Source organism: Rhinatrema bivittatum, chromosome 4 (assembly GCF_901001135.1).
Source record: "Rhinatrema bivittatum chromosome 4, aRhiBiv1.1, whole genome shotgun sequence".
Taxonomy (NCBI): Eukaryota; Metazoa; Chordata; class Amphibia; order Gymnophiona; family Rhinatrematidae; genus Rhinatrema; species Rhinatrema bivittatum.
This window is the reverse complement of record NC_042618.1, coordinates 480,577,737-480,602,533: the sequence shown is the minus strand read 5'-3', so window position 1 is coordinate 480,602,533 and position 24,797 is coordinate 480,577,737. Positions and strand designations below refer to the sequence as shown.

Genomic DNA, 24,797 nt, shown 5'->3' with positions numbered 1-24,797 from the left:
AACATCAGGGTATACGTGCGCCCTGCACAGCATTCCAGTTACATCTCTTGGGTCACTGTACATAACATCGGGGTATACGTGCGCCCTGCACAGCATTCCAGTTACATCTCTTGGGTCACTGTACATAACGTCGGGGTATACGTGCGCCCTGCACAGCATTCCAGTTACATCTCTTGGGTCACTGTACATAACATCGGGGTATACATGCGCCCTGCACAACATTCCAGTTACATCTCTTCAGTCTCTGCAGGGGTCACTGTACATAACATCGGGGTATACGTGCGCCCCGCACAACATTCCAGTTACATCTCTTCAGTCTCTGCAGGGGTCACTGTACATAACGTCGGGGTATACGTGCGCCCTGCACAACATTCCAGTTACATCTCTTCAGTCTCTGCAGGGGTCACTGTACATAACATCGGGGTATACGTGCGCCCTGCACAACATTCCAGTTACATCTCTTCAGTCTCTGCAGGGGTCACTGTACATAACGTCGGGGTATACGTGCGCCCTGCACAACATTCCAGTTACATCTCTTCAGTCTCTGCAGGGGTCACTGTACATAACGTCGGGGTATACATGCGCCCTGCACAGCATTCCAGTTACATCTCTTGGGTCACTGTACATAACGTCGGGGTATACGTGCGCCCTGCACAACATTCCAGTTACATCTCTTGGGTCACTTACATAACGTCGGGGTATACGTGCGCCCTGCACAACATTCCAGTTACATCTCTTGGGTCACTGTACATAACGTCGGGGTATACGTGCGCCCTGCACAACATTCCAGTTACATCTCTTGGGTCACTGTACATAACGTCGGGGTATACGTGCGCCCTGCACAGCATTCCAGTTACATCTCTTGGGTCACTGTACATAACGTCGGGGTATACGTGCGCCCTGCACAACATTCCAGTTACATCTCTTGGGTCACTGTACATAACATCGGGGTATACGTGCGCCCTGCACAGCATTCCAGTTACATCTCTTGGGTCACTGTACATAACGTCGGGGTATACGTGCGCCCTGCACAGCATTCCAGTTACATCTCTTGGGTCACTGTACATAACATCGGGGTATACGTGCGCCCTGCACAACATTCCAGTTACATCTCTTCAGTCTCTTCAGGGGTCACTGTACATAACATCGGGGTATACATGCGCCCTGCACAGCATTCCAGTTACATCTCTTGGGTCACTGTACATAACATCGGGGTATACGTGCGCCCTGCACAACATTCCAGTTACATCTCTTGGGTCACTGTACATAACATCGGGGTATACGTGCGCCCTGCACAGCATTCCAGTTACATCTCTTGGGTCACTGTACATAACGTCGGGGTATACGTGCGCCCTGCACAGCCTTCCAGTTACATCTCTTGGGTCACTGTACATAACATCGGGGTATACATGCGCCCTGCACAGCATTCCAGTTACATCTCTTCAGTCTCTGCAGGGGTCACTGTACATAACATCGGGGTATACGTGCGCCCTGCACAACATTCCAGTTACATCTCTTCAGTCTCTGCAGGGGTCACTGTACATAACATCGGGGTATACGTGCGCCCTGCACAGCATTCCAGTTACATCTCTTCAGTCTCTGCAGGGGTCACTGTACATAACATCGGGGTATACGTGCGCCCTGCACAACATTCCAGTTACATCTCTTCAGTCTCTGCAGGGGTCACTGTACATAACATCGGGGTATACGTGCGCCCTGCACAACATTCCAGTTACATCTCTTCAGTCTCTGCAGGGGTCACTGTACATAACATCGGGGTATACGTGCGCCCTGCACAACATTCCAGTTACATCTCTTCAGTCTCTGCAGGGGTCACTGTACATAACATCGGGGTATACGTGCGCCCTGCACAACATTCCAGTTACATCTCTTCAGTCTCTGCAGGGGTCACTGTACGTTTCAGGGCCAAGTGTGTGCACTGCAGAGCTTCCCAGTTACATCTCTTCCAGGGCCTTAATTTGTGTGTGTGTGGGGGGGGGGGATGGGGGGAACGCAGTTCTGATATTTCTCGTCAGGTTTAAGAGACAGAGCGCCAGGGTTATTCTGCTCCAGCCCCTGCGGGGAAGAGAAGGGGAGGTGCTGAGCCTGAAGCCCACAGACGGGGGAATAGCTACTCTGCTCGCTAATCTAGCCCCAGTTCTCGTTCCCCCTCACCCCTTCTTCTCCTCCTGTATTGCAGGGAACAGAAGGGGCAATACTGAAGCAGACACTGCGGAGCAAAGAACAGATAGAAAGTGTTTCACTTAGCCCGGGTTTGAAAGATGTGAGCCACACTGCCAGTTCTTAAGGCTTCAAGCCTCATCTTGATGAATGGCACTTCTGCTCACAGCTTTCAAACTTGCATTAATTCAATCCCTTTGTGCATCCATTACTGAGGGCTTAATCTCTGGCAGAACAACCCAGAACAGCGTCACAACGCCTTTTCCTGGGAGCCCAATAAAGCTGAGCAGAGCCGGCTCCCCTGAGGAAACAGAACACAGCCGGTACCTGCATAGATTTATGGACCCTGAGAAGTGTTGGAGCTGCTGGCCCAGAGACAAGGACAGGCACACGGCTTTGATTTGTGTCTGGGAGAGAAAGTTCACCCCCAGACCTAGTCCCGCTCCTATGCGCAGGTCGCACCTGACCCTGCCCATCTCACCTCCCTCCCCACCCTCCACAGTTCCACTTCCTTTTCGGTCTAAGAATCAAGCCCCGATCTCTTCAGCCTGTAAGTGACTCTCTGTAGATTTCAGGGCCATGTGTGCGCACTGCAGAACTTCCTGGTTATTGTCCCTGTTCAGTTTTCTATCTTTCTCTTGACCCAGCAGATTCCTCCAGCTTGTTTCGGCTTCAAGCTCAATTTAAACGAGGGCCAGGAACAGACACGTTGAGGCTTCCCTTCATGACAGCCCTCAGCCAGGAGTTGCACCCCAGAGCTCCTGCCTGAACTTCACAATCTGCGAGAGAGAGCAGAGCGTCCCTCCTGCCAGAGGCCAGCAGACAACAATGCAGACCACTGCCGCCGAGCCAACCTTCTGTGTTATGGTGCAAGGCTTGCTCAGCTCTTGCCTGTCGCCCAGCGAGCCCACGACGGTTTGCTGTCATGAGCAGTCACCCTGCAAGCTGTACAGAAGAGTGCCAAGCCACTGCGCAATAACCATGAAGTTAGCAAGTAGCACATTTAAGACTAATCGGAGAAAATTCTTTTTCACTCAACGCACAATAAAGCTCTGGAATTTCTTGCCAGAGGATGTGGTTAGTGCAGTTAGTGTAGCTGGGTTTAAAAAAAGGTTTGGATAAGTTCTTGGAGGAGAAGTCCATTAATGGCTATTAATCAAGTTTACTTAGTGAATATCCACTGCTATTAATTGCATCAGTAGCATGGGATCTTCTTAGTGTTTGGGTAATTGCCAGGTTCCTGTGGCCTGGTTTTGTCCTCTGTTGGAAACAGGATGCTGGGCTTGATGGACCCTTGGTCTGACCCAGCATGGCAATTTCTTATGTTCTTAACCCAACGGAGAACCCAATCCTTCCCTTCCTCTAAGCGGCAAACGCAAGTCAGCAGCAGAGCTGGAAGACGCCAAACGCGTCCTCCACGCCCCCAGTGTGTTTGGAAGGTACAGGTCGGAAGCGCCAGCTGATGCCCCAACAACTTATCTGGAACCCTTTCATTGCGCAGACAGAGGAAGTGTTGTCTCTTCTGTCACTATTGATTTATTGGGACCTTTTTGGATACTGCTTGGCCTTGCATGCATGTTGTGCCATCTTCCTCAGCTTGCGCCCTTAAGGTAATGTGGCGCTCTAGATAATGCAAAGTGAAGCCTCCAGAGATGCTATTAGTGTTTGCCTTTTGTGTGATGGAATTTTTGTTGGTGGTTGCGATATGTCAATTGTGTTCTGGTTTGTAGGATGCATTTTCAATAAAAACTGGAAGTTTGCAATAATAATATCCACAAAACTTCCATACTGATACCTATACCTTTACTACAACTCTGCTCTCTTCATTAACTCAGAAGGGATGCCTGTACCTCTTTATTTAGTAAACAAGTCTTGATGTTTCATTGCTATGGAAAGCTGCATCTCAGCACTGTTCCAGTTCAAAACATAAACAGTGTAATCGAGAACCTCTACAAACTTTAGGCAACAGCTGCAGACACAGTTTTAATCCTCAGAAATAGTTTATAAAAAGAACGCCTCAGAAAACAATACCAAGATCAGAAGAGCAGCAAGTGAGCCTGACGTTTACGCCCAGCAGAGGAAGGAGGGTACACCAGGAAGGGTGCAGAGGAAGGAGGGTACCCCAGGAAGGGTGCAGAGGAAGGGTGCAGAGGAAGGAGGGTACACCAGGAAGGAGGGTACACCAGGAAGGGTGCAGAGGAAGGAGGGTACACCAGGAAGGAGGGTACACCAGGAAGGGTGCAGAGGAAGGAGGGTACACCAGGAAGGAGGGTACACCAGGAAGGCTGCAGAGGAAGGAGGATACACCAGGAAGGCTGCAGAGGAAGGAGGGTGCACCAGGAAGGAGGGTACACCAGGAAGGGTGCAGAGGAAGGAGGGTGCACCAGGAAGGAGGGTACACCAGGAAGGGTGCAGAGGAAGGAGGGTACCCCAGGAAGGGTGCAGAGGAAGGGTGCAGAGGAAGGAGGGTACACCAGGAAGGGTGCAGAGGAAGGAGGGTACACCAGGAAGGAGGGTACACCAGGAAGGGTGCAGAGGAAGGAGGGTACACCAGGAAGGAGGGTACACCAGGAAGGCTGCAGAGGAAGGAGGATACACCAGGAAGGCTGCAGAGGAAGGAGGATACACCAGGAAGGCTGCAGAGGAAGGAGGGTGCACCAGGAAGGAGGGTACACCAGGAAGGGTGCAGAGGAAGGAGGGTGCACCAGGAAGGAGGGTACACCAGGAAGGGTGCAGAGGAAGGAGGGTGCACCAGGAAGGAGGGTACACCAGGAAGGGTGCAGAGGAAGGAGGGTGCACCAGGAAGGAGGGTACACCAGGAAGGAGGGTACACCAGGAAGGGTGCAGAGGATGCAAACTCAGCACTTAAGATCCTAATAGCTCCTGCTGAGAAAGGCAGAATCAAATCTCTTCTGTCTTTGTGCCCTTTGCTTCCTGCTGGACCTACTGGGTCGAATTTAAGAAAACATAAGAACATGCCATACTGGGTCAGACCAGGCACTTGCCATGGACCAAGAGAAACTTCAAAATCAATCTGGCCCATTATGCTCAACGGCTGCATGAGTGTTTCACAAAACATTAACGAAGCTCCCAGCCACTAAAATTCAGAAAGACGATTTGGTTTCCTGGAAGAGTGAAGTCGTGGTTATCTGAGCAGACTTTCTGAACTGGGGGAGGGGGAGATCAGTGGACTCTTGGAAGTTGACCATTTATGATGGGATGATGCATGGGGAGTAGATAAGGGGCATATAAAAACATATATCTACAGTATATGGATGTATTTTTATTGATTAGATTTGTAACTCATCTTGAGAGAGAAGGAAAAACAAAGATCAAGTGACAGTACATTTAATAAAGCTGGGTTTCTATTGCAGGCTTTCCCATTGTCTAGTTTGTTGAATGTTTTGTAGGTTTTTATTGTCCTTCACCTTGGATAATGGCTAAGGCAGGTATAAATCTTTTTAAATAAAGGATTAAAGCCAGCATTAAATGCAGCACAAAAAGCCTGAAGGTTTATTATAGGAAGACAGGTTTCATGGGCAAAGGCTGTGAAGCCTCCACTGACCTGTACACAATTCTTTCCCAACAAACCACTAATTGTTCAATTAAAAGAAATCCTTTATCAAGGAGTCCAACAGGGTGAGATGGACACAGACAATTGCAGATGCTCGACCCCATGTCTGGTCAAGCAAGATTCAAATAATTGCACCAAGCCATTTTGCCTTGTGATGTGAAGAGGAAAGATTTATGCAATGTCAGATCCAGAGGTTTAATTTAAACCATAAGGGTGTGAAGCCGTCTACTGAGACTGCATAAGCCACAAACGGAGAGGAACTACCTCCTCACGCTGAGCCCACAGGACCTCATCACAAGGAGCCAGGTAGATGCCCAGGCTGTCCAGTTGGAGATCATCACTGCAGTATCAGGCTGTCCAGTTGGAGATCATCACTGCAGTATCAGGCTGTCCAGTTGGAGATCATCCCTGCAGTATCAGGCTGTCTAGTTGGAGATCATCCCTGCAGTATCAGGCTGTCCAGTTGGAGATCATCCCTGCAGTATCAGGCTGTCTAGTTGGAGATCATCACTGCAGTATCAGGCTGTCTAGTTGGAGATCATCCCTGCAGTATCAGGCTGTCTAGTTGGAGATCATCCCTGCAGTATCAGGCTGTCTAGTTGGAGATCATCACTGCAGTATCAGGCTGTCTAGTTGGAGATCATCCCTGCAGTATCAGGCTGTCTAGTTGGAGATCATCCCTGCAGTATCAGGCTGTCCAGTTGGAGATCATCACTGCAGTATCAGCTTCTGGACATTAGGTTCTCTTCCACCTGCAAGCAGAGTCCTGCTAGATACCTCCCCTCTCCCTGACTAGCAAACTGTTCTGTGGCAGCCGTGCCCTGAAGGAGGCAATTTATTGAGACTAAAAACTGGATCTAGAAACTTAAAAGCCCACAAAACATTTGTGTCTGCCACTTAAACAAAGGCCTTTCACAAGGTCTCAGCTAAGTATTTGTCTGTAATATGCCAAGAGCAACCACCACTGCTGATTATGTTCTGATTTCCTGTTAATAACAGGGTTATTTGATGACTCAAAATAATTACAATCTTTTACAGTGACAAATGCATATTTGAGCTGCAACTTTAAACCAAGAGGCTTGGACACATGAGTAAGTGCAGTGATAATACAGGGACAAGTCTGGGCACCGCCAAACCCAGACATCTTGGATTAAAACACTTCAAAAACGTATTTAACTCTCTCTAGAATCAAAGTGGAGTTTACACAGATTTTCAGAAGCTAAATCATGTCCCCACAGGTTCAGGTGACAGGGGATGTTTTCAGGGGGAGGGGAGGAGGTGTCTGAGGCCCACACTTAGAGTCTGTGCCTGAGCAGAAGGAAAGGGTCGATTCGTTGAGAAGCGGCCAACAGTGGAGGGTGGTTTTCTATCGGCCTCATGCTCTTTCCTGCTTTCTACACACGCACACACACGCACATGCACACGCACACGCACACACACAGCATTGCAGGCGAAAAACCAAATATTTAGTTCCTCAGCTGAATTTACCTAAACAGGATGCCAATGGGTTTTACCCATCCCGTGCACCAGCTACCTGCATCAAAGAAGGAACTCTTTACCACCCACAAACATTTGGATAAAATGAAATCCAAGAATTCTCTTTTTATTAACCAAAAAAGACCAAAATCAACACGTAAAGCCTCTCTCTGCAGCATGAACCCTACAAAGAGAGGCACAAGACAACGAGAATATACTCGCTGCAGGGAAGAAGGACATAATAGAAACATTCAACGTGTGTGTTTGCCTGATAAAAAGAAAAAAGGGGAGTAATTCTAACCCTTCCATCCACCCCTAAACAGATTCTTTAATTTATAGACCCTTATCCCATTTAAGAGAACAAGAGACATTTTCACACCAATCAAGGATTTGTCTAACACAAGTGACCCAGTCCTTATCAATAGATTGTCTCCTTGCAGGTCATTAACATTAAATACACCATATACATTTTAAGGACTTTAGTTTACAAATACCTACTCCCTTAATAACCTAAATTAACTTAGAACCCAACAATATTAAAATTCACATAGCAGTCCTGCAGCGAAATGGGGGCCTTCCAATCTTTTGCACCGAGTGCCATATGTTTGATTATCCACCAGCTGGTGAGTGGTTGTATGTGTGCCCCCAATGCAAAGAGCTGCTGGCTCTCAGAGAACACACTGGGCATTGAAAATGAGGACGCAGCACAAACTGATCACACATTGTAACCTGGACGGTGGGTTGTCTCCGACAAGATCTGTACACACAAAAGTCATGTTAATGTGCATATAAGACTTATGCACACAAAACATGGATTTTCTGCACTGTAGGAGAAACACCAGTGACCCTAAATAAGGATGTGCATCGTTGAACTTGAGGCCTGCACACAGACTGAACCAAAAGTTCAGGCCTAAGCAATACAAACATGGAGTCTACAGACATGCGATGACCTTGGCAACTTCACATTAGACTGAGTCATACAGAAGAGAAGAGACTGTGATTGTTCTTGCATATCCAACGTTTGTCAGCACCTCTCACTGTGAGAAGAAACCTTCAACAAGAACTGTGAAACATGCCCTTAGTTAAAACTTTGTATGCAGCCATGAAATGAGTATTGTTCCAGCACCTGTTTTGCTAAAGGACTCTATTAACCCGTACAGTAATGTTCATATGCATCCCACGTCTATAGAAGGTGGCAACATCAACGCTAGATCCTATGGAATTAGATATGCAATGACATTTGGATCAGGCAAAAGAACTGAATTACCCAGACTGCGGACATTATCCTAAGGCTTTTCCTCATGGATTACCCAAAAACTTAGCTTACGAGCTTTACTTTCAGACCTTTGACTGCTGCAGTGAACCTGCACGCCAAGGCTGAGTTTTATACTCACTGCCTTCAGGCTCCAAGAAACGGGAGTCTGGCCAACTATCCCTTGAAAGAATTAAAAGCAAAGAACAACTCTACCCTGTTCCTGCTGTCCTAACTCAGAGAGACTTTTGTGTTCTGACTCTCCACCACCATACAGGGTTTTGCTGCATTTCATCCCGTGGCGAGGAGACAGGATCTCTGGACCTTTACAGGACTGGCCAAGAGAACACTGGTTTAATTACCTTTCAGCTGAGTTAATTAGTTTGGCAATTGCGTAATTACTAAGTGCACTGTTGGGCTTAGAGACAACATGTATAAGTTCTGTTTATCTTTCATGACAGTGATTTGCGCTGTTTAACTGTAACAAACTGAAACCAAAAACAAAAAAAAGAGAAATTGTAACGTATGAAATCTTGTGTACCTTATGCTGCTATAATAAAATTAACTTACTACCTCACAAAAAATGTTTGTATCTGCTCCCTAAAGCTAACGAATGTGTATAAGATTATTGGTTAAATCTAAATCTACTGTAAGGTAGCCACACCTGAGATACTCCTACAGCACATAAATCCTGACTACAGGTACCAGCACCCAAAACCTTACTCCACCTCTGATGAGGAGTGAAAACACAAGCTAAGTCAGCATGGGAGGGGATAATCGCTAATGCCCTCATTAGCATGCGATCTCAACGAGAGGGCACTAACCAGTTTTATGTGCACAACACTGTTTGCTGCACTGGAAGTACAGAATTTTCTGATTTTTATTCTTTTCACTTCATGGAACAAAACACACATTGCATTATTTTAGGCTTGCAAAGAAAAGGGTTATGGCTTGAATGTAAAGATCTTGGGCAAGAGGTCATCCATCATTCACCTTACAGTACAAAGCACTTTTCCTCCCTCTCTGAAATCCATCACCCAAGAACCCCATATTACAGAGAAATTAATTCTGCCATGCATTCCCTGCAGAAAGCATGCACACCGCGCCGAAGAGCAGCACCAACACAGAGGCCAGGAAATCCTGCACAGTGCATAGCACCAATGGCCCCCCCAGAGAATGAACTCTCAGCCAAAAAGGAAGCCAGACACCCCAGGACATTATGGGCCACAGCCTTCCCCGATACCCTCTCCAGCAATTAATCTAGAGAGGCAGTGGGACCTCAGAATGTGCTGATTGTGAGGGGTTCCTACACACAACGAATCGCACGACTTCCAAGGGTGGTGGTGCTGGTGGGGGCAGGCTCTGACGGAGATGGTCAAGAGCAGATGAAACTGCTAAGCCACAAAACAAAAACTTTAAACAAATAACGGCCAGAATCACAAGGAAGCAAGGCAGAGGGAGAACGGATGGACAAGGTGTACACAGTGTGCTTGCCTGAAGGAAGCAAGCCTGCCAGTCTGCTCAACCTCAGAGAATCACCTACAACTAACACATGGCCAAGATACTGCCTGCAAAGTCAGCCTCTTCCAGGAGCAATGTGCTTGCAAATTAAAACCAGAGAGATAGGGAAACATTGGGGGGGGGGGGAGGGGGGGTATCCAGCCCATCAGGCTGCTCCCAGTTCTGGCTTCTGCCTCAGTTTCTCCTCCCAGCCCTGCTGCTGCTGTACACATAGACCCCAGTGTGCGAGAATACCACAAACCTGCTACAGTGCACCACCCAAAGCTGCGGCGCGCAAGAACACCACACAAGCTGCTACAGTGCGCCGCCCAAAGCTGCGGCGCGCGAGGGTACCACACAAGCTGCTACAGTGCGCCGCCCAAAGCTGCGGCGCGCGAGGGTACCACGCAAGCTGCTACAGTGCGCCGCCCAAAGCTGCGGCGCGCGAGGGTACCACGCAAGCTGCTACAGTGCGCCGCAGAAAGCTGCGGCGCGCGAGGGTACCAAAGAACCGGCTACAGTGCGCCGCCCAAAGCTGCGGCGCGCGAGGGTACCACGCAAGCTGCTACAGTGCACCGCCCAGAGCTGCGGCGCGCGAGGGTACCACGCAAGCTGCTTCAGTGCGCCGCCCAAAGCTGCGGCGCGCGAGGGTACCAAAGAACCGGCTACAGTGCGCCGCCCAAAGCTGCGGCGCGCGAGGGTACCACACAAGCTGCTTCAGTGCGCCGCCCAAAACTGCGGCGCGCGAGGGTACCAAAGAACCGGCTACAGTGCGCCGCCCAAAGCTGCGGCGCGCGAGGGTACCACACAAGCTGCTACAGTGCGCCGCCCAAAGCTGCGGCACGCGAGGGTACCAAAGAACCGGCTACAGTGCGCCGCCCAAAGCTGCGGCGCGAGGGTACCACACAAGCTGCTACAGTGCACCGCCCAAAGCTGCGGCGCGCGAGGGTACCACACAAGCTGCTACAGTGCGCCGCCCAAAGCTGCGGCGCGCGAGGGTACCAAAGAACCGGCTACAGTGCGCCGCCCAAAGCTGCGGCGCGCGAGGGTACCACACAAGCTGCTACAGTGCGCCGCCCAAAGCTGCGGCGCGCGAGGGTACCACACAAGCTGCTACAGTGCGCCGCCCAAAGCTGCGGCGCGCGAGGGTACCACACAAGCTGCTACAGCGAGCTGCCCAAAGCTGCAGCATGCGATAGAAGCACAGAACCTGCTACATTAAATGGCACAAAGATGATGCTTCTGAGAATACCACAGAGCCTCCTATATCACGACAGCGCTACAGCATATGAGGCTACTGCACATTGTAGCACTACTCCCTTCCCCACCTCCAGTGCTGCCTCTGTTCGGCTTCCCCTCCATTGCTCCTTCCTAAGCTCTCCCCCACCTCCCCTTATGCTGCCTCTGGCACTGCAATCCAACAAAATAAGGCTTACTTTGTTCTGAGCCCTGCGATGCAGCCAAACCATCGTGCCAGCAGCAACCGTGGGCTACTGGAGTTAATATGGCAGGCGACAGGGGAAGTCTCTTGCCCTGTATGTTTGTCCTATTAGACTGTAAACTCTATTGCGCAGGGACTGTCTTTGCTCAGCACTGTTAATGTCGTGCAGTGCTACAGAAATGTTAAGTATTAGTAGCAGCAGCAGCAGGCCAAGCTCAGCCCTAGAACAGAAAGGCTCCAAGACCACCTGTTCCAGTTTTTCAAGATAATTAAACAGGACATTAAGCTAATAAAATAAAGGACAAGAGTGGGCAGGTTGGAGCAGCTCTTCTCACAAGATGAGAGAGGATGCATCTTCACCCAGACAGCAACTGGTATTTGAATAAGGTGCAGGGTCACCGGTCACTTCTCACTAGCACATGGCATTCCTTAAAGGTCACAATCCTTCCTCCAATCTCAACTCCTCACCTCAGTTTTCCCTTCCAATATATTTTATTGCTTCTTGAGGAATAAGGGGTGCGTCTTACTATGGCTACAGCCCCTGTTCTTAAATACCCAAGTCCTGTGAGCACAGTCTGCACAGAAGGGGACACCGACACGAGGATCAACACAGCAACCCCCGGTTTAAAATACATTCAAAACAGCTGGAAACAGATAAGCAAGAAGGATCCTGAAACCTGTGCCAAGAATTAAACAGAAGAGAATAAGAACTGCCAAACTGTGTCTGATCAGAGCTGCATCGAGCCCTGCAGCCCAGCTCTGGGGCAGCTGGAAGCACCCAGCACACAGCAATGGGGAGGTGAGGGGGGAGGATCCTGTCCCTGCGTCTCTCTCGCAGGAGGAGCTGGCGATTCCACATCCACCTGGCTCACAGCGTCACGGCAGCCGAAGCATGCAAAGAGCCCGCTTTCTTAGTACTTCTGGTAACCTCAGGATCTGAACAGTAAAGCTTACGGGAAATGTCCCCCTTTCTGCAGTCTTTAGGGAAAAACCGTAGGACGATCAGCATTTCCCTCAACCCTCCAAGCTCCTACACATTGCAAAACCCTACCATCCAAACCTGATTATCCAACGCAAGCAAAGCTGCCACTTGCAGATTCAAGTTTAAAAGCACAATCCAGCCTTTGAAAAGCACAGAAGCAGACTCCATGCCAAGCTGCAAACACAAAGACATGGTGGCACGCCACGTGCATAATCCCAACAGATGGTGCTGCGGAGAGAGCGCAGACGGGCAGACCGGAAGAGTGAACCTTAAATATCCCCAACCCCAGCAGCCCCAGCAGCTCAGGCACCTGCAGGAAGAGTATCCCAGGCCTGCGTCGCCAACATGCGCTGCTCGTTTACTCAGCCCGATTACACAGCAAGTCTGTTTTACCAACAGAGCCATGCGGTGCCAGGAACGACTCCAGCCTGGGTACAGAACCGCTCAACACTGCAGCCGCTCACGGGAGACCACACACCTCTGTACTCAGAGGGCAAACAGCTGCAGCACAGCTGGCAGCAAACCACAGAGGGCTCGTTCCAGCCATATGCAAAATATCCCCTCCCCCCATGAATGCATTTCATCTCAAATGGCCCCGCTGCCTCCCAATCCAATGCCTTTGGAAAAATAAAATCCCCTCAGAGCCCACACGGATCCCTGGTCGGTGCCTCCAAATGGGTTTTCTTTGCACACAGAGTAGGCTGGGTCTGACCCCAATCTGTAGTGAGGCTTCCCACGCATCAATGTGATGCACACACGGGGGGGGTGAAACCAGGATCAGCCCAGCAGCGCCCCCCAAACTACTTCCTAATGGTGCTAAGAACAGAGGAGGAGGAGGAGGAGCTCCCAGAAAATCGAAACGTCACCCGAGAATCAGAAGAAAGCCAAGCACATGGGCCCGGGGGCAGTACTGCTGCAGTTCTGCTGCTCTCCCCGCCCGTCTCAGGCTGACGGGTCGTCTGCGCGTCAAAGGACAGGACAAATTGGATTGTTCCAGGCTCTTAGCCTGACTAACCGGCCATTCACAAGCCACTTACCTGCAGGCACGATGCTGACGCCTCCGACATAACCGTCCATCTCACACACACACACACTAAGGCATTTCTACCTTGCACAGGAACGTCAGTGGAATATCCCTGCTAGAGAAGGAGATCTCTGCACCGGCCATTCACAAGCCACTTACCTGCAGGCACGATGCTGACGCCTCCGACATAACCGTCCATCACACGCACACACGCACACACTAAGGCATTTCTACCTTGCACAGGAACGTCAGTGGAATATCCCTGCTAGAGAAGGAGACCTCTGCACCGGCCATTCACAAGCCACTTACCTGCAGGCACGATGCTGACGCCTCCGACATAACCGTCCATCTCACACACACACACACACTAAGGCATTTCTACCTTGCACAGGAACGTCAGTGGAATATCCCTGCTAGAGAAGGAGACCTCTGCACCGGCCATTCACAAGCCACTTACCTGCAGGCACGATGCTGACGCCTCCGACATAACCGTCCATCTCACACACACACACACACACACACACTAAGGCATTTCTACCTTGCACAGGAACGTCAGTGGAATATCCCTGCTAGAGAAGGAGATCCCTGCACCGGCCATTCACAAGCCACTTACCTGCAGGCACGATGCTGACGCCTCCGACATAACCGTCCATCTCACACACACACACTAAGGCATTTCTACCTTGCACAGGAACGTCAGTGGAATATCCCTGCTAGAGAAGGAGATCCCTGCACCGGCCATTCACAAGCCACTTACCTGCAGGCACGATGCTGACGCCTCCGACATAACCGTCCATCTCACACACACACACTAAGGCATTTCTACCTTGCACAGGAACGTCAGTGGAATATCCCTGCTAGAGAAGGAGATCCCTGCACCGGCCATTCACAAGCCACTTACCTGCAGGCACGATGCTGACGCCTCCGACATAACCGTCCATCACACGCACACACACACACTAAGGCATTTCTACCTTGCACAGGAACGTCAGTGGAATATCCCTGCTAGAGAAGGAGATCCCTGCACCGGCCATTCACAAGCCACTTACCTGCAGGCACGATGCTGACGCCTCAGACATAACCGTCCATCACACACACACACACACACTAAGGCATTTCTACCTTGAACAGGAACGTTAGTGGAATATCCCTGCTAGAGAAGGAGACCTCTGCACCAGCCATTCACAAGCCACTTACCTGCAGGCACGATGCTGACGCCTCCGACATAACCGTCCATCTCACACACACACACACACACTAAGGCATTTCTACCTTGCACAGGAACGTCAGTGGAATATCCCTGCTAGAGAAGGAGATCCCTGCACCGGCCATTCACAAGCCACTTACCTGCAGGCACGATGCTGACGCCTCCGACATAACCGTCCATCACACACACACACACACACTAAGGCATTTCTGTCTGGCACAGGAACGTCAGTGGAATATCCCTGCTAGAGAAGGAGATCCCTGCACCGGCCATTCACAAGCCACTTACCTGCAGGCACGATGCTGACGCCTCCGACATAACCGTCCATCACACACACACACACACACACTAAGGCATTTCTACCTTGCACAGGAACGTTAGTGGAATATCCCTGCTAGAGAAGGAGATCCCTGCACCGGCCATTCACAAGCCACTTACCTGCAGGCATGATGCTGACGCCTCCGACATAACCGTCCATCTCACACACACACACACACACTAAGGCATTTCTACCTTGCACAGGAACGTCAGTGGAATATCCCTGCTAGAGAAGGAGATCCCTGCACCGGCCATTCACAAGCCACTTACCTGCAGGCACGATGCTGACGCCTCCGACATAACCGTCCATCACACGCACACACACACACTAAGGCATTTCTACCTTGCACAGGAACGTCAGTGGAATATCCCTGCTAGAGAAGGAGACCTCTGCACCGGCCATTCACAAGCCACTTACCTGCAGGCACGATGCTGACGCCTCCGACATAACCGTCCATCACACACACACACACACACTAAGGCATTTCTACCTCGCACAGGAACGTCAGTGGAATATCCCTGCTAGAGAAGGAGATCCCTGCACCGGCCATTCACAAGCCACTTACCTGCAGGCACGATGCTGACGCCTCCGACATAACCGTCCATCTCACACACACACTAAGGCATTTCTACCTTGCACAGGAACGTCAGTGGAATATCCCTGCTAGAGAAGGAGATCCCTGCACCGGCCATTCACAAGCCACTTACCTGCAGGCACGATGCTGACGCCTCCGACATAACCGTCCATCACACGCACACACACACACACACACTAAGGCATTTCTACCTTGCACAGGAACGTCAGTGGAATATCCCTGCTAGAGAAGGAGATCCCTGCACCGGCCATTCACAAGCCACTTACCTGCAGGCACGATGCTGACGCCTCAGACATAACCGTCCATCACACACACACACACACACACACTAAGGCATTTCTACCTTGCACAGGAACGTCAGTGGAATATCCCTGCTAGAGAAGGAGATCCCTGCACCGGCCATTCACAAGCCACTTACCTGCAGGCACGATGCTGACGCCTCCGACATAACCGTCCATCTCACACACACACACACACTAAGGCATTTCTACCTCGCACAGGAACGTCAGTGGAATATCCCTGCTAGAGAAGGAGATCCCTGCACCGTGCCATTCACAAGCCACTTACCTGCAGGCACGATGCTGACGCCTCCGACATAACCGTCCATCACACGCACACACACACACTAAGGCATTTCTACCTTGCACAGGAACGTCAGTGGAATATCCCTGCTAGAGAAGGAGATCCCTGCACCGGCCATTCACAAGCCACTTACCTGCAGGCACGATGCTGACGCCTCCGACATAACCGTCCATCACACACACACACACACACACTAAGGCATTTCTACCTCGCACAGGAACGTCAGTGGAATATCCCTGCTAGAGAAGGAGATCCCTGCACCGTGCACGCAGCTCAGGAACCGTACAGAATGGGCCCAGTCCTCTATTTTAATCTCTATTCTTTTCAAGGTAAGGAATTTAGTGCATTTTATTGTAAAATCGCTCTGACGAGTCTTATTGATTCAAATTGAATAAATAAAAATAAATAAAAATGCCAATTCAAACCAGCAGCCAGGTTGTGCTGTCTTTATTCAGCGGCGAAACAGGGACCGGTCAATCCCAGCAGCCTCACGGCCACACAAATGGCTGGAACCTGCTCACGCAGGATCATTTTGGACTTGCCCGAGAAGGGGAAAAAGGTGTTTTAGTGCACTGGTACCCTGGTCGGTCCACCCCAGGGGCTGCACGATACGGAAACGTTACGTGCGCTGCACAAGTCTTCCAAGCGGACTTCCAGCAGGAGTGGAGTCAGCATCTGTAATAACTCCACCTGCAAGCTGAAGAAGATGCTCAGCCTGTGCTGCTGATTTCTATGCAGCTCTAGATAAGAAGCGCTGTACCAGCCACTCCCACCTCTTCTGGATGTAAGGGAGTCCAGGGACTGCTTTTATGAAGTGTGTGTGTGTGTGTGTACATGAACAGGGAACAAACTAAAACGTCTCAGCCAATCCGAGTGCAACTCTAAAAACAGAACACCACACATTCTGGGCCAAAAATAATAGGAGACTTAGGAAGAAGAGCAAGCCAGGAAGTGGTTATTCACAGCAGCCTGGAGAGCAGTGCAGAGGCAGCGCAGCTTCGTGTGCTAGAGCGGGAGGCGCCTCGCTGCAAGAGATACGGGGTCAGGATAAGTTACATCAACTCCGCCACCCTCGGCCCCATCCTTCAGGCCGCCCGGGTCACAGTCTGACAGCTGCAGCACCAAAGACCTTCGGGAAAGTGAGGTGTCCTGGGGCTCAGCTCTCACCGAGCCACCACCCATGCATCGGATCAACAGCTGGGATTAGCATCGCTCAAACCAGCAGCAAATGCAGCCGCTCTCTTTTACCCTCCCCACGAGAAGCTGACGTGCACCAATGCTTCCACCCCAGGCGTGGCTGTGCACAGCTCTGAACTACTCTTACACAGTAAGGTTCTCTGGGATCACAGGACACATCCAAATCATCACACATGGACAGTACAATCCTCGCTATCCCGGGCCACTGCTGCACGCTGCACTTCATGCCGACAGGCTGCTCCTGCGCGTGGCACTTCAGCTCCTCACCTGCCCTGCGCAGGACCCCCAGCCTCTTACGTCCGCGGTGCAGGCCTCTTCCCTCATACAAACAAAGCGCAGGAAACACCAGAAAGAAAAGAGGCCTGGCTACCTGAAGGAAAGGCGACAGAACTACAAAACACTTCCGTCTAAAGCCACAAGACAGGCAGCCCGGCACAGAAGTGGGAAGCCACTGTCACGAGCAGCCCGAGACTTAACCACAACAATGCAAAGATCAGGTTACTTTAATAAAGTTAAAGCAGTATCAGTACTTTACAAAAATAACAGGCAAAGCAGCATAATAACCCCTGTCATCCTGTCAATCACCAAATGCATTCGGCGTGGCAGCAAGAGGAGTCCACAAGACCTTGCAGCATTGTGTAAGTGGGTGCGCTTTACTTACTTAATGTAGTATCTTGCTCCTTCAAAAGTATATCCTTCTTCCCAACCCATGGGCAAATCTAGGATAAAAAAAAACCAGAACATTATTTATAGCTGAGGTCACACAAATAGTGAACAACAAGAACTGAAAAGCTCAAAGACGCATTACAGCCTGCAATCCTTGCATCAATATCTGCAACAAGACCCACCCTAAAGAGGAGAAGTGGAGGAGCAGACTGCACGGAGCATTTTGGTCTCTCTCTGCCCTCATTTACTCTGTTACTAAGACACTACCCGCACCAGCGCATAGAGCAGACTGGCTGGAGCATTTTGGTCTCTCTCTGCCATCATTTACTCTGTTACTAAGACACTACCCGCACCAGCACATAGAGCAGACTGGCTGGAGCATTTTGGTCTCTCTGCCATCATTTACTCTGTTACTAAGACACTACCCGCACCAGCGCATAGAGCAGACTGGCTGGAGCATTTTGGTCTCTCTCTGCTATCATTTACTCTGTTACTAAGACACTACCCGCACCAGCACATAGAGCAGACTGGCTGGAGCATTTTGGTGTCTCTCTGCTATCATTTACTCTGATACTAAGACACTACCCGCACCAGCGCATAGAGCAGACTGGCTGGAGCATTTTGGTCTCTCTGCTATCATTTACTCTGTTACTAAGACACTACCCGCACCAGCGCATAGAGCAGACTGGCTGGAGCATTTTGGTCTCTCTCTGCCATCATTTACTCTGTTACTAAGACACTACCCGCACCAGCGCATAGAGCAGACTGGCTGGAGCATTTTGGTCTCTCTCTGCTATCATTTACTCTGATACTAAGACACTACCCGCACCAGCACATAGAGCAGACTGGCTGGAGCATTTTGGTCTCTCTCTGCTATCATTTACTCTGATACTAAGACACTACCCGCACCAGCGCATAGAGCAGACTAGCTGGAGCATTTTGGTCTCTCTCTGCTGTCACCCGCACCAGCGCATAGAGCAGACTTGCTGGAGCATTTTGGTCTCTCTCTGCCATCATTTACTCTGTTACTAAGACATTACCCGCACCAGCGCATAGAGCAGACTAGCTGGAGCATTTTGGTCTCTCTCTGCTATCATTTACTCTGATACTAAGACACTACCCGCACCAGCGCATAGAGCAGACTAGCTGGAGCATTTTGGTCTCTCTCTGCTGTCACCCGCACCAGCGCATAGAGCAGACTTGCTGGAGCATTTTGGTCTCTCTCTGCCATCATTTACTCTGTTACTAAGACATTACCCGCACCAGCGCATAGAGCAGACTAGCTGGAGCATTTTGGTCTCTCTCTGCCGTCATTTATTCTGTTACTAAGACATTACCCGCACCAGCACATAGAGCAGACTGGCTGGAGCATTTTGGTCTCTCTCTGCCCTCATTTACTCTGTTACTAAGACACTGCCCGCACCAGCGCATAGAGCAGACTTGCTGGAGCATTTTGGTCTCTCTCTGCCATCATTTACTCTGTTACTAAGACACTACCCGCACCGGCGCATAGAGCAGACTGGCTGGAGCATTTTGGTCTCTCTCTGCCATCATTTACTCTGTTACTAAGACACTGCCTGCACCAGCGCATAGAGCATTTTGGTCTCTCTCTGCCATCATTTACTCTGTTACTAAGACACTACCCGCACCAGCACATAGAGCAGACTGGCTGGAGCAATTTGGTCTCTCTCTGCTATCATTTACTCTGTTACTAAGACACTACCAGCACCAGCACATAGAGCAGACTGGCTGGAGCATTTTGGTCTCTCTCTGCCATCATTTACTCTGTTACTAAGACACTACCCGCACCAGCGCATAGAGCATTTTGGTCTCTCTCTGCCATCATTTACTCTGTTACTAAGACACTACCCGCACCAGCGCATAGAGCATTTTGGTCTCTCTCTGCCATCATTTACTCTGTTACTAAGACACTACCCGCACCAGCACATAGAGCAGACTGGCTGGAGCATTTTGGTCTCTCTCTGCCGTCATTTATTCTGTTACTAAGACACTACCCGCACCAGCGCATAGAGCAGACTGGCTGGAGCATTTTGGTCTCTCTGCCATCATTTACTCTGTTACTAAGACACTGCCCGCACCAGCGCATAGAGCAGACTGGCTGGAGCATTTTGGTCTCTCTGCCATCATTTACTCTGTTACTAAGACACTGCCCGCACCAGCGCATAGAGCAGACTGGCTGGAGCATTTTGGTCTCTCTCTGCCGTCATTTATTCTGTTACTAAGACACTGCCCGCACCAGCGCATAGAGCAGACTAGCTGGAGCATTTTGGTCTCTCTCTGCCGTCATTTATTCTGTTACTAAGACACTACCCGCACCAGCACATAGAGCAGACTGGCTGGAGCATTTTGGTCTCTCTCTGCCCTCATTTACTCTGTTACTAAGACACTGCCCGCACCAGCGCATACAGCAGACTTGCTGGAGCATTTTGGTCTCTCTCTGCCATCATTTACTCTGTTACTAAGACACTGCCTGCACCAGCGCATAGAGCATTTTGGTCTCTCTCTGCCATCATTTACTCTGTTACTAAGACACTACCCGCACCAGCACATAGAGCAGACTGGCTGGAGCAATTTGGTCTCTCTCTGCTATCATTTACTCTGTTACTAAGACACTACCCGCACCAGCACATAGAGCAGACTGGCTGGAGCATTTTGGTCTCTCTCTGCTATCATTTATTCTGTTACTAAGACACTACCCGCACCAGCGCATAGAGCAGACTGGCTGGAGCATTTTGGTCTCTCTCTCTGCCATCATTTACTCTGTTACTAAGACACTACCCGCACCAGCACATAGAGCAGACTGGCTGGAGCATTTTGGTCTCTCTCTGCCCTCATTTACTCTGTTACTAAGACACTGCCCGCACCAGCGCATAGAGCAGACTTGCTGGAGCATTTTGGTCTCTCTCTGCCATCATTTACTCTGTTACTAAGACACTGCCTGCACCAGCGCATAGAGCATTTTGGTCTCTCTCTGCCATCATTTACTCTGTTACTAAGACACTACCCGCACCAGCGCATAGAGCAGACTGGCTGGAGCATTTTGGTCTCTCTCTGCCGTCATTTATTCTGTTACTAAGACACTACCCGCACCAGCGCATAGAGCAGACTGGCTGGAGCAATTTGGTCTCTCTCTGCTATCATTTACTCTGTTACTAAGACACTACCCGCACCAGCACATAGAGCAGACTGGCTGGAGCATTTTGGTCTCTCTCTGCTATCATTTACTCTGTTACTAAGACACTACCCGCACCAGCGCATAGAGCAGACTGGCTGGAGCATTTTGGTCTCTCTCTGCTATCATTTACTCTGTTACTAAGACATTACCCGCACCAGCGCATAGAGCAGACTGGCTGGAGTATTTTGGTCTCTCTCTCTGCCATCATTTACTCTGTTACTAAGACACTGCCTGCACCAGCGCATAGAGCATTTTGGTCTCTCTCTGCCATCATTTACTCTGTTACTAAGACACTACCCGCACCAGCACATAGAGCAGACTGGCTGGAGCATTTTGGTCTCTCTCTGCTATCATTTACTCTGTTACTAAGACACTACCCGCACCAGCACATAGAGCAGACTGGCTGGAGCATTTTGGTCTCTCTCTGCTATCATTTACTCTGTTACTAAGACACTACCCGCACCAGCGCATAGAGCAGACTGGCTGGAGCATTTTGGTCTCTCTCTGCTATCATTTACTCTGTTACTAAGACATTACCCGCACCAGCACATAGAGCAGACTGGCTGGAGCATTTTGGTCTCTCTCTGCCGTCATTTACTCTGTTACTAAGACACTACCCGAACCAGCGCATAGAGCAGACTGGCTGGAGCATTTTGGTCTCTCTCTGCCCTCATTTACTCTGTTACTAAGACACTACCCGCACCAGCGCATAGAGCAGACTGGCTGGAGCATTTTGGTCTCTCTCTGCCCTCATTTACTCTGTTACTAAGACAGTACCCGAACCGGCGCATAGAGCAGACTGGCTGGAGCATTTTGGTCTCTCTCTGCCGTCATTTACTCTGTTACTAAGACACTACCCGCACCAGCGCATAGAGCAGACTGGCTGGAGCATTTTGGTCTCTCTCTGCCCTCATTTACTCTGTTACTAAGACACTACCCGCACCAGCACCTAGAGCAGACTGGCTGGAGCATTTTGGTCTCTCTCTGCTATCATTTACTCTGTTACTAAGACACTACCCGCACCAGTGCATAGAGCAGACCGGCTGGAGCATTTTGGTCTCTCTCTGCCCTCATTTACTCTGTTACTAAGACACTACCCGCACCAGCGCATAGAGCAGACTGGCTGGAGCATTTTGGTCTCTCTCTGCCCTCATTTACTCTGTTACTAAGACAGTACCCGAACCGGCGCATAGAGCAGACTGGCTGGAGCATTTTTGTCTCTCTCTGCCGTCATTTACTCTGTTACTAAGACACTACCCGCACCAGCGCATAGAGCAGACTGGCTGGAGCATTTTGGTCTCTCTCTGCCCTCATTTACTCTGTTACTAAGACACTACCCGCACCAGCACATAGAGCAGACTGGCTGGAGCATTTTGGTCTCTCTCTGCCGTCATTTACTCTGTTACTAAGACACTACCCGCACCAGCGCATAGAGCAGACTGGCTGGAGCATTTTGGTCTCTCTCTGCCCTCATTTACTCTGTTACTAAGACACTACCCGCACCAGCGCATAGAGCAGACTGGCTGGAGCATTTTGGTCTCTCTCTGCCGTCACCTGCACCAGCGCATAGAGCAGACTTGCTGGAGCATTTTGGTCTCTCTCTGCCATCATTTACTCTGTTACTAAGACATTACCCGCACCAGCACATAGAGCAGACTTGCTGGAGCATTTTGGTCTCTCTCTGCCGTCACCCGCACCAGCGCATAGAGCAGACTGGCTGGAGCATTTTGGTCTCTCTCTGCCATCATTTACTCTGTTACTAAGACACTACCCGCACCAGCGCATAGAGCAGACTGGCTGGAGCATTTTGGTCTCTCTCTGCCATCATTTACTCTGTTACTAAGACACTACCCGCACCAGCGCTTAGAGCTGAAGCGCAGGGCCTGCCTGCTGTCCTCCTTCCAAGAGGCAGTAAAAACGTCACTATGGTTAAATGCTACCCATGGGTGCTCAGTGCTTAAGCAATAGTGCTGCAGACATTTAGGAGGCAATATTAATGCCCTCAGCTGCAAGATTTACAAGATCAGGTGCAAGAAAAATAGGGCTTGATGAGTGCCAGTACCCTGTCTGCTCCATCCCTTGAGTGCTCTCTCATGGAAGAGGAGAGCCAGCAGAGAGCCCACACACAAGCAGCAGCACCAGCACCGCAGAGAAAAAACTTCCTGCTTTGCTTCTGGGTTATGTCCTGGCAGCATCTGAAGCAAGATCATTCTCCAAGGCCAAAATGTTTCTTTTAAATAATGTCAGCAGGGAATTAATCTGACAATTTTGCTGAAAACCTCGCTGAAGGTAGTGCTCGCTCTCACACTCCCAATCTGTGCTAAACTAACGTTTTGTTTGCAGTGACGAGGAGTCCAGCGTAGGCCCCCCGGCTCAGTTTCTGTGCGGTGAAATCGTGCCGTGGCCCTTTTACTGCTCAGCACACTGGAAGGGGTGGAGAATGACGTCAGGCGAGAGACCGATCCCCTGCTGGACGGCTGCTTGTGGGGGATGCACTTAGTATATACGAGAATCCATGGCCCGTAATGCGGTCCCGGGAGAAGATCCTCACGCACGGAGGAGGGAGCTCGCACCCGAGGTCTGTAATCGCATCCCAGTGCCGGCCCAAGCGACACAGGATTGTGCCACCTGGGGGAGGGAAGCGAGCAGTGAAACCTCACCCCTGGGGCCTTCCTGCATCTCAAAGGCAGACGCCAGCCTGGGCGAGGGCTCGTCCGTCTGAAGGAAGACGGGGAACAGACTTTTCAAACCAAGTTTCCTGCTAATTTCTTCCAAGCCTGGAAAACCGTGACTCGTGGGCTCCCCCGGAGAAGCCTGTGGGTTAGGGGTCCTAAGGAAGGAGGATATCAGCAGGTACATCAGGACTACAGGGCTCTTATTTTCTTTCCACTTTGCAGACGTCCTGGTTTGGGACTTTGAAACGTTTTTAGTTGCTTTACTTTCAGGTTTATAAAGTGGACCCTTAACCTTATTTGCCTGTAGATATGTAAAGTGTATTTCTGCTATCTCAAGGCTCATCTTGTTCCCTCAGTGAGGTTGTGCTGAATTGTATTCTCCGAGTCTGCTTTTCATCCGTGCGAGGAGAGGAAGGTTCGGAGCCCCTCCAGAGAGAACCCGGGGTCTGGCACTCAGCGGCTGTGAAACTCTGCTCCCCCCCCCCCCCCCCCCCCCCCCCCCCCCCCCAGAGTGACACAGCTCGGACGTTGTAGCTCTCCTTCCCTATTCTGCTCCCCCGTCCTCAAGCCGCCCAGTAACCTGGAGTCGGGGTTACACTTGCACAGGTGAGGCCGCCACACGTCCCACCCCCAGCCCATCGGCCCACGGGACTGAACGTGCAGGGCACGCTAAGCTTTGTGGCACCCCTGAAAACCCGACTGCTTCAGGCACGCAGTGCTTAGGGTAAAACTGATTCCCCTTATGGTCAAATGGGTGAAAGAACTCGTGAAAGTGGAATAAAGTTAGTCTTACTGCATTCTGGGAGGGAAGGTAACTTTTCCTCTCAGCACAGAAATTCCCAGCATGACCCCATTTTAACACCTGAAAATTCACATGGCCTCAGATGACGAAAACAAAAACCCAGAGGCCTTTGTTCAATCCTCATCCTC

General features: G+C 50.4%; 1 protein-coding gene across 3 annotated transcripts in view; it reads right to left on the bottom strand.

Moving 5' to 3' along the window:
* The window catches only part of LOC115089241 (pleckstrin homology domain-containing family A member 5-like), a 293,269-nt gene that overhangs the window by 253,662 nt on the left and 14,810 nt on the right, over positions 1–24,797 (bottom strand). For all 3 annotated transcript variants that reach the window (XM_029597347.1, XM_029597349.1, XM_029597350.1), the window contains exon 3: positions 17,992–18,049. In XM_029597347.1, the coding sequence (XP_029453207.1) occupies positions 17,992–18,049 (58 nt within the window). The remainder of the gene's footprint in view (positions 1–17,991; positions 18,050–24,797) is intronic.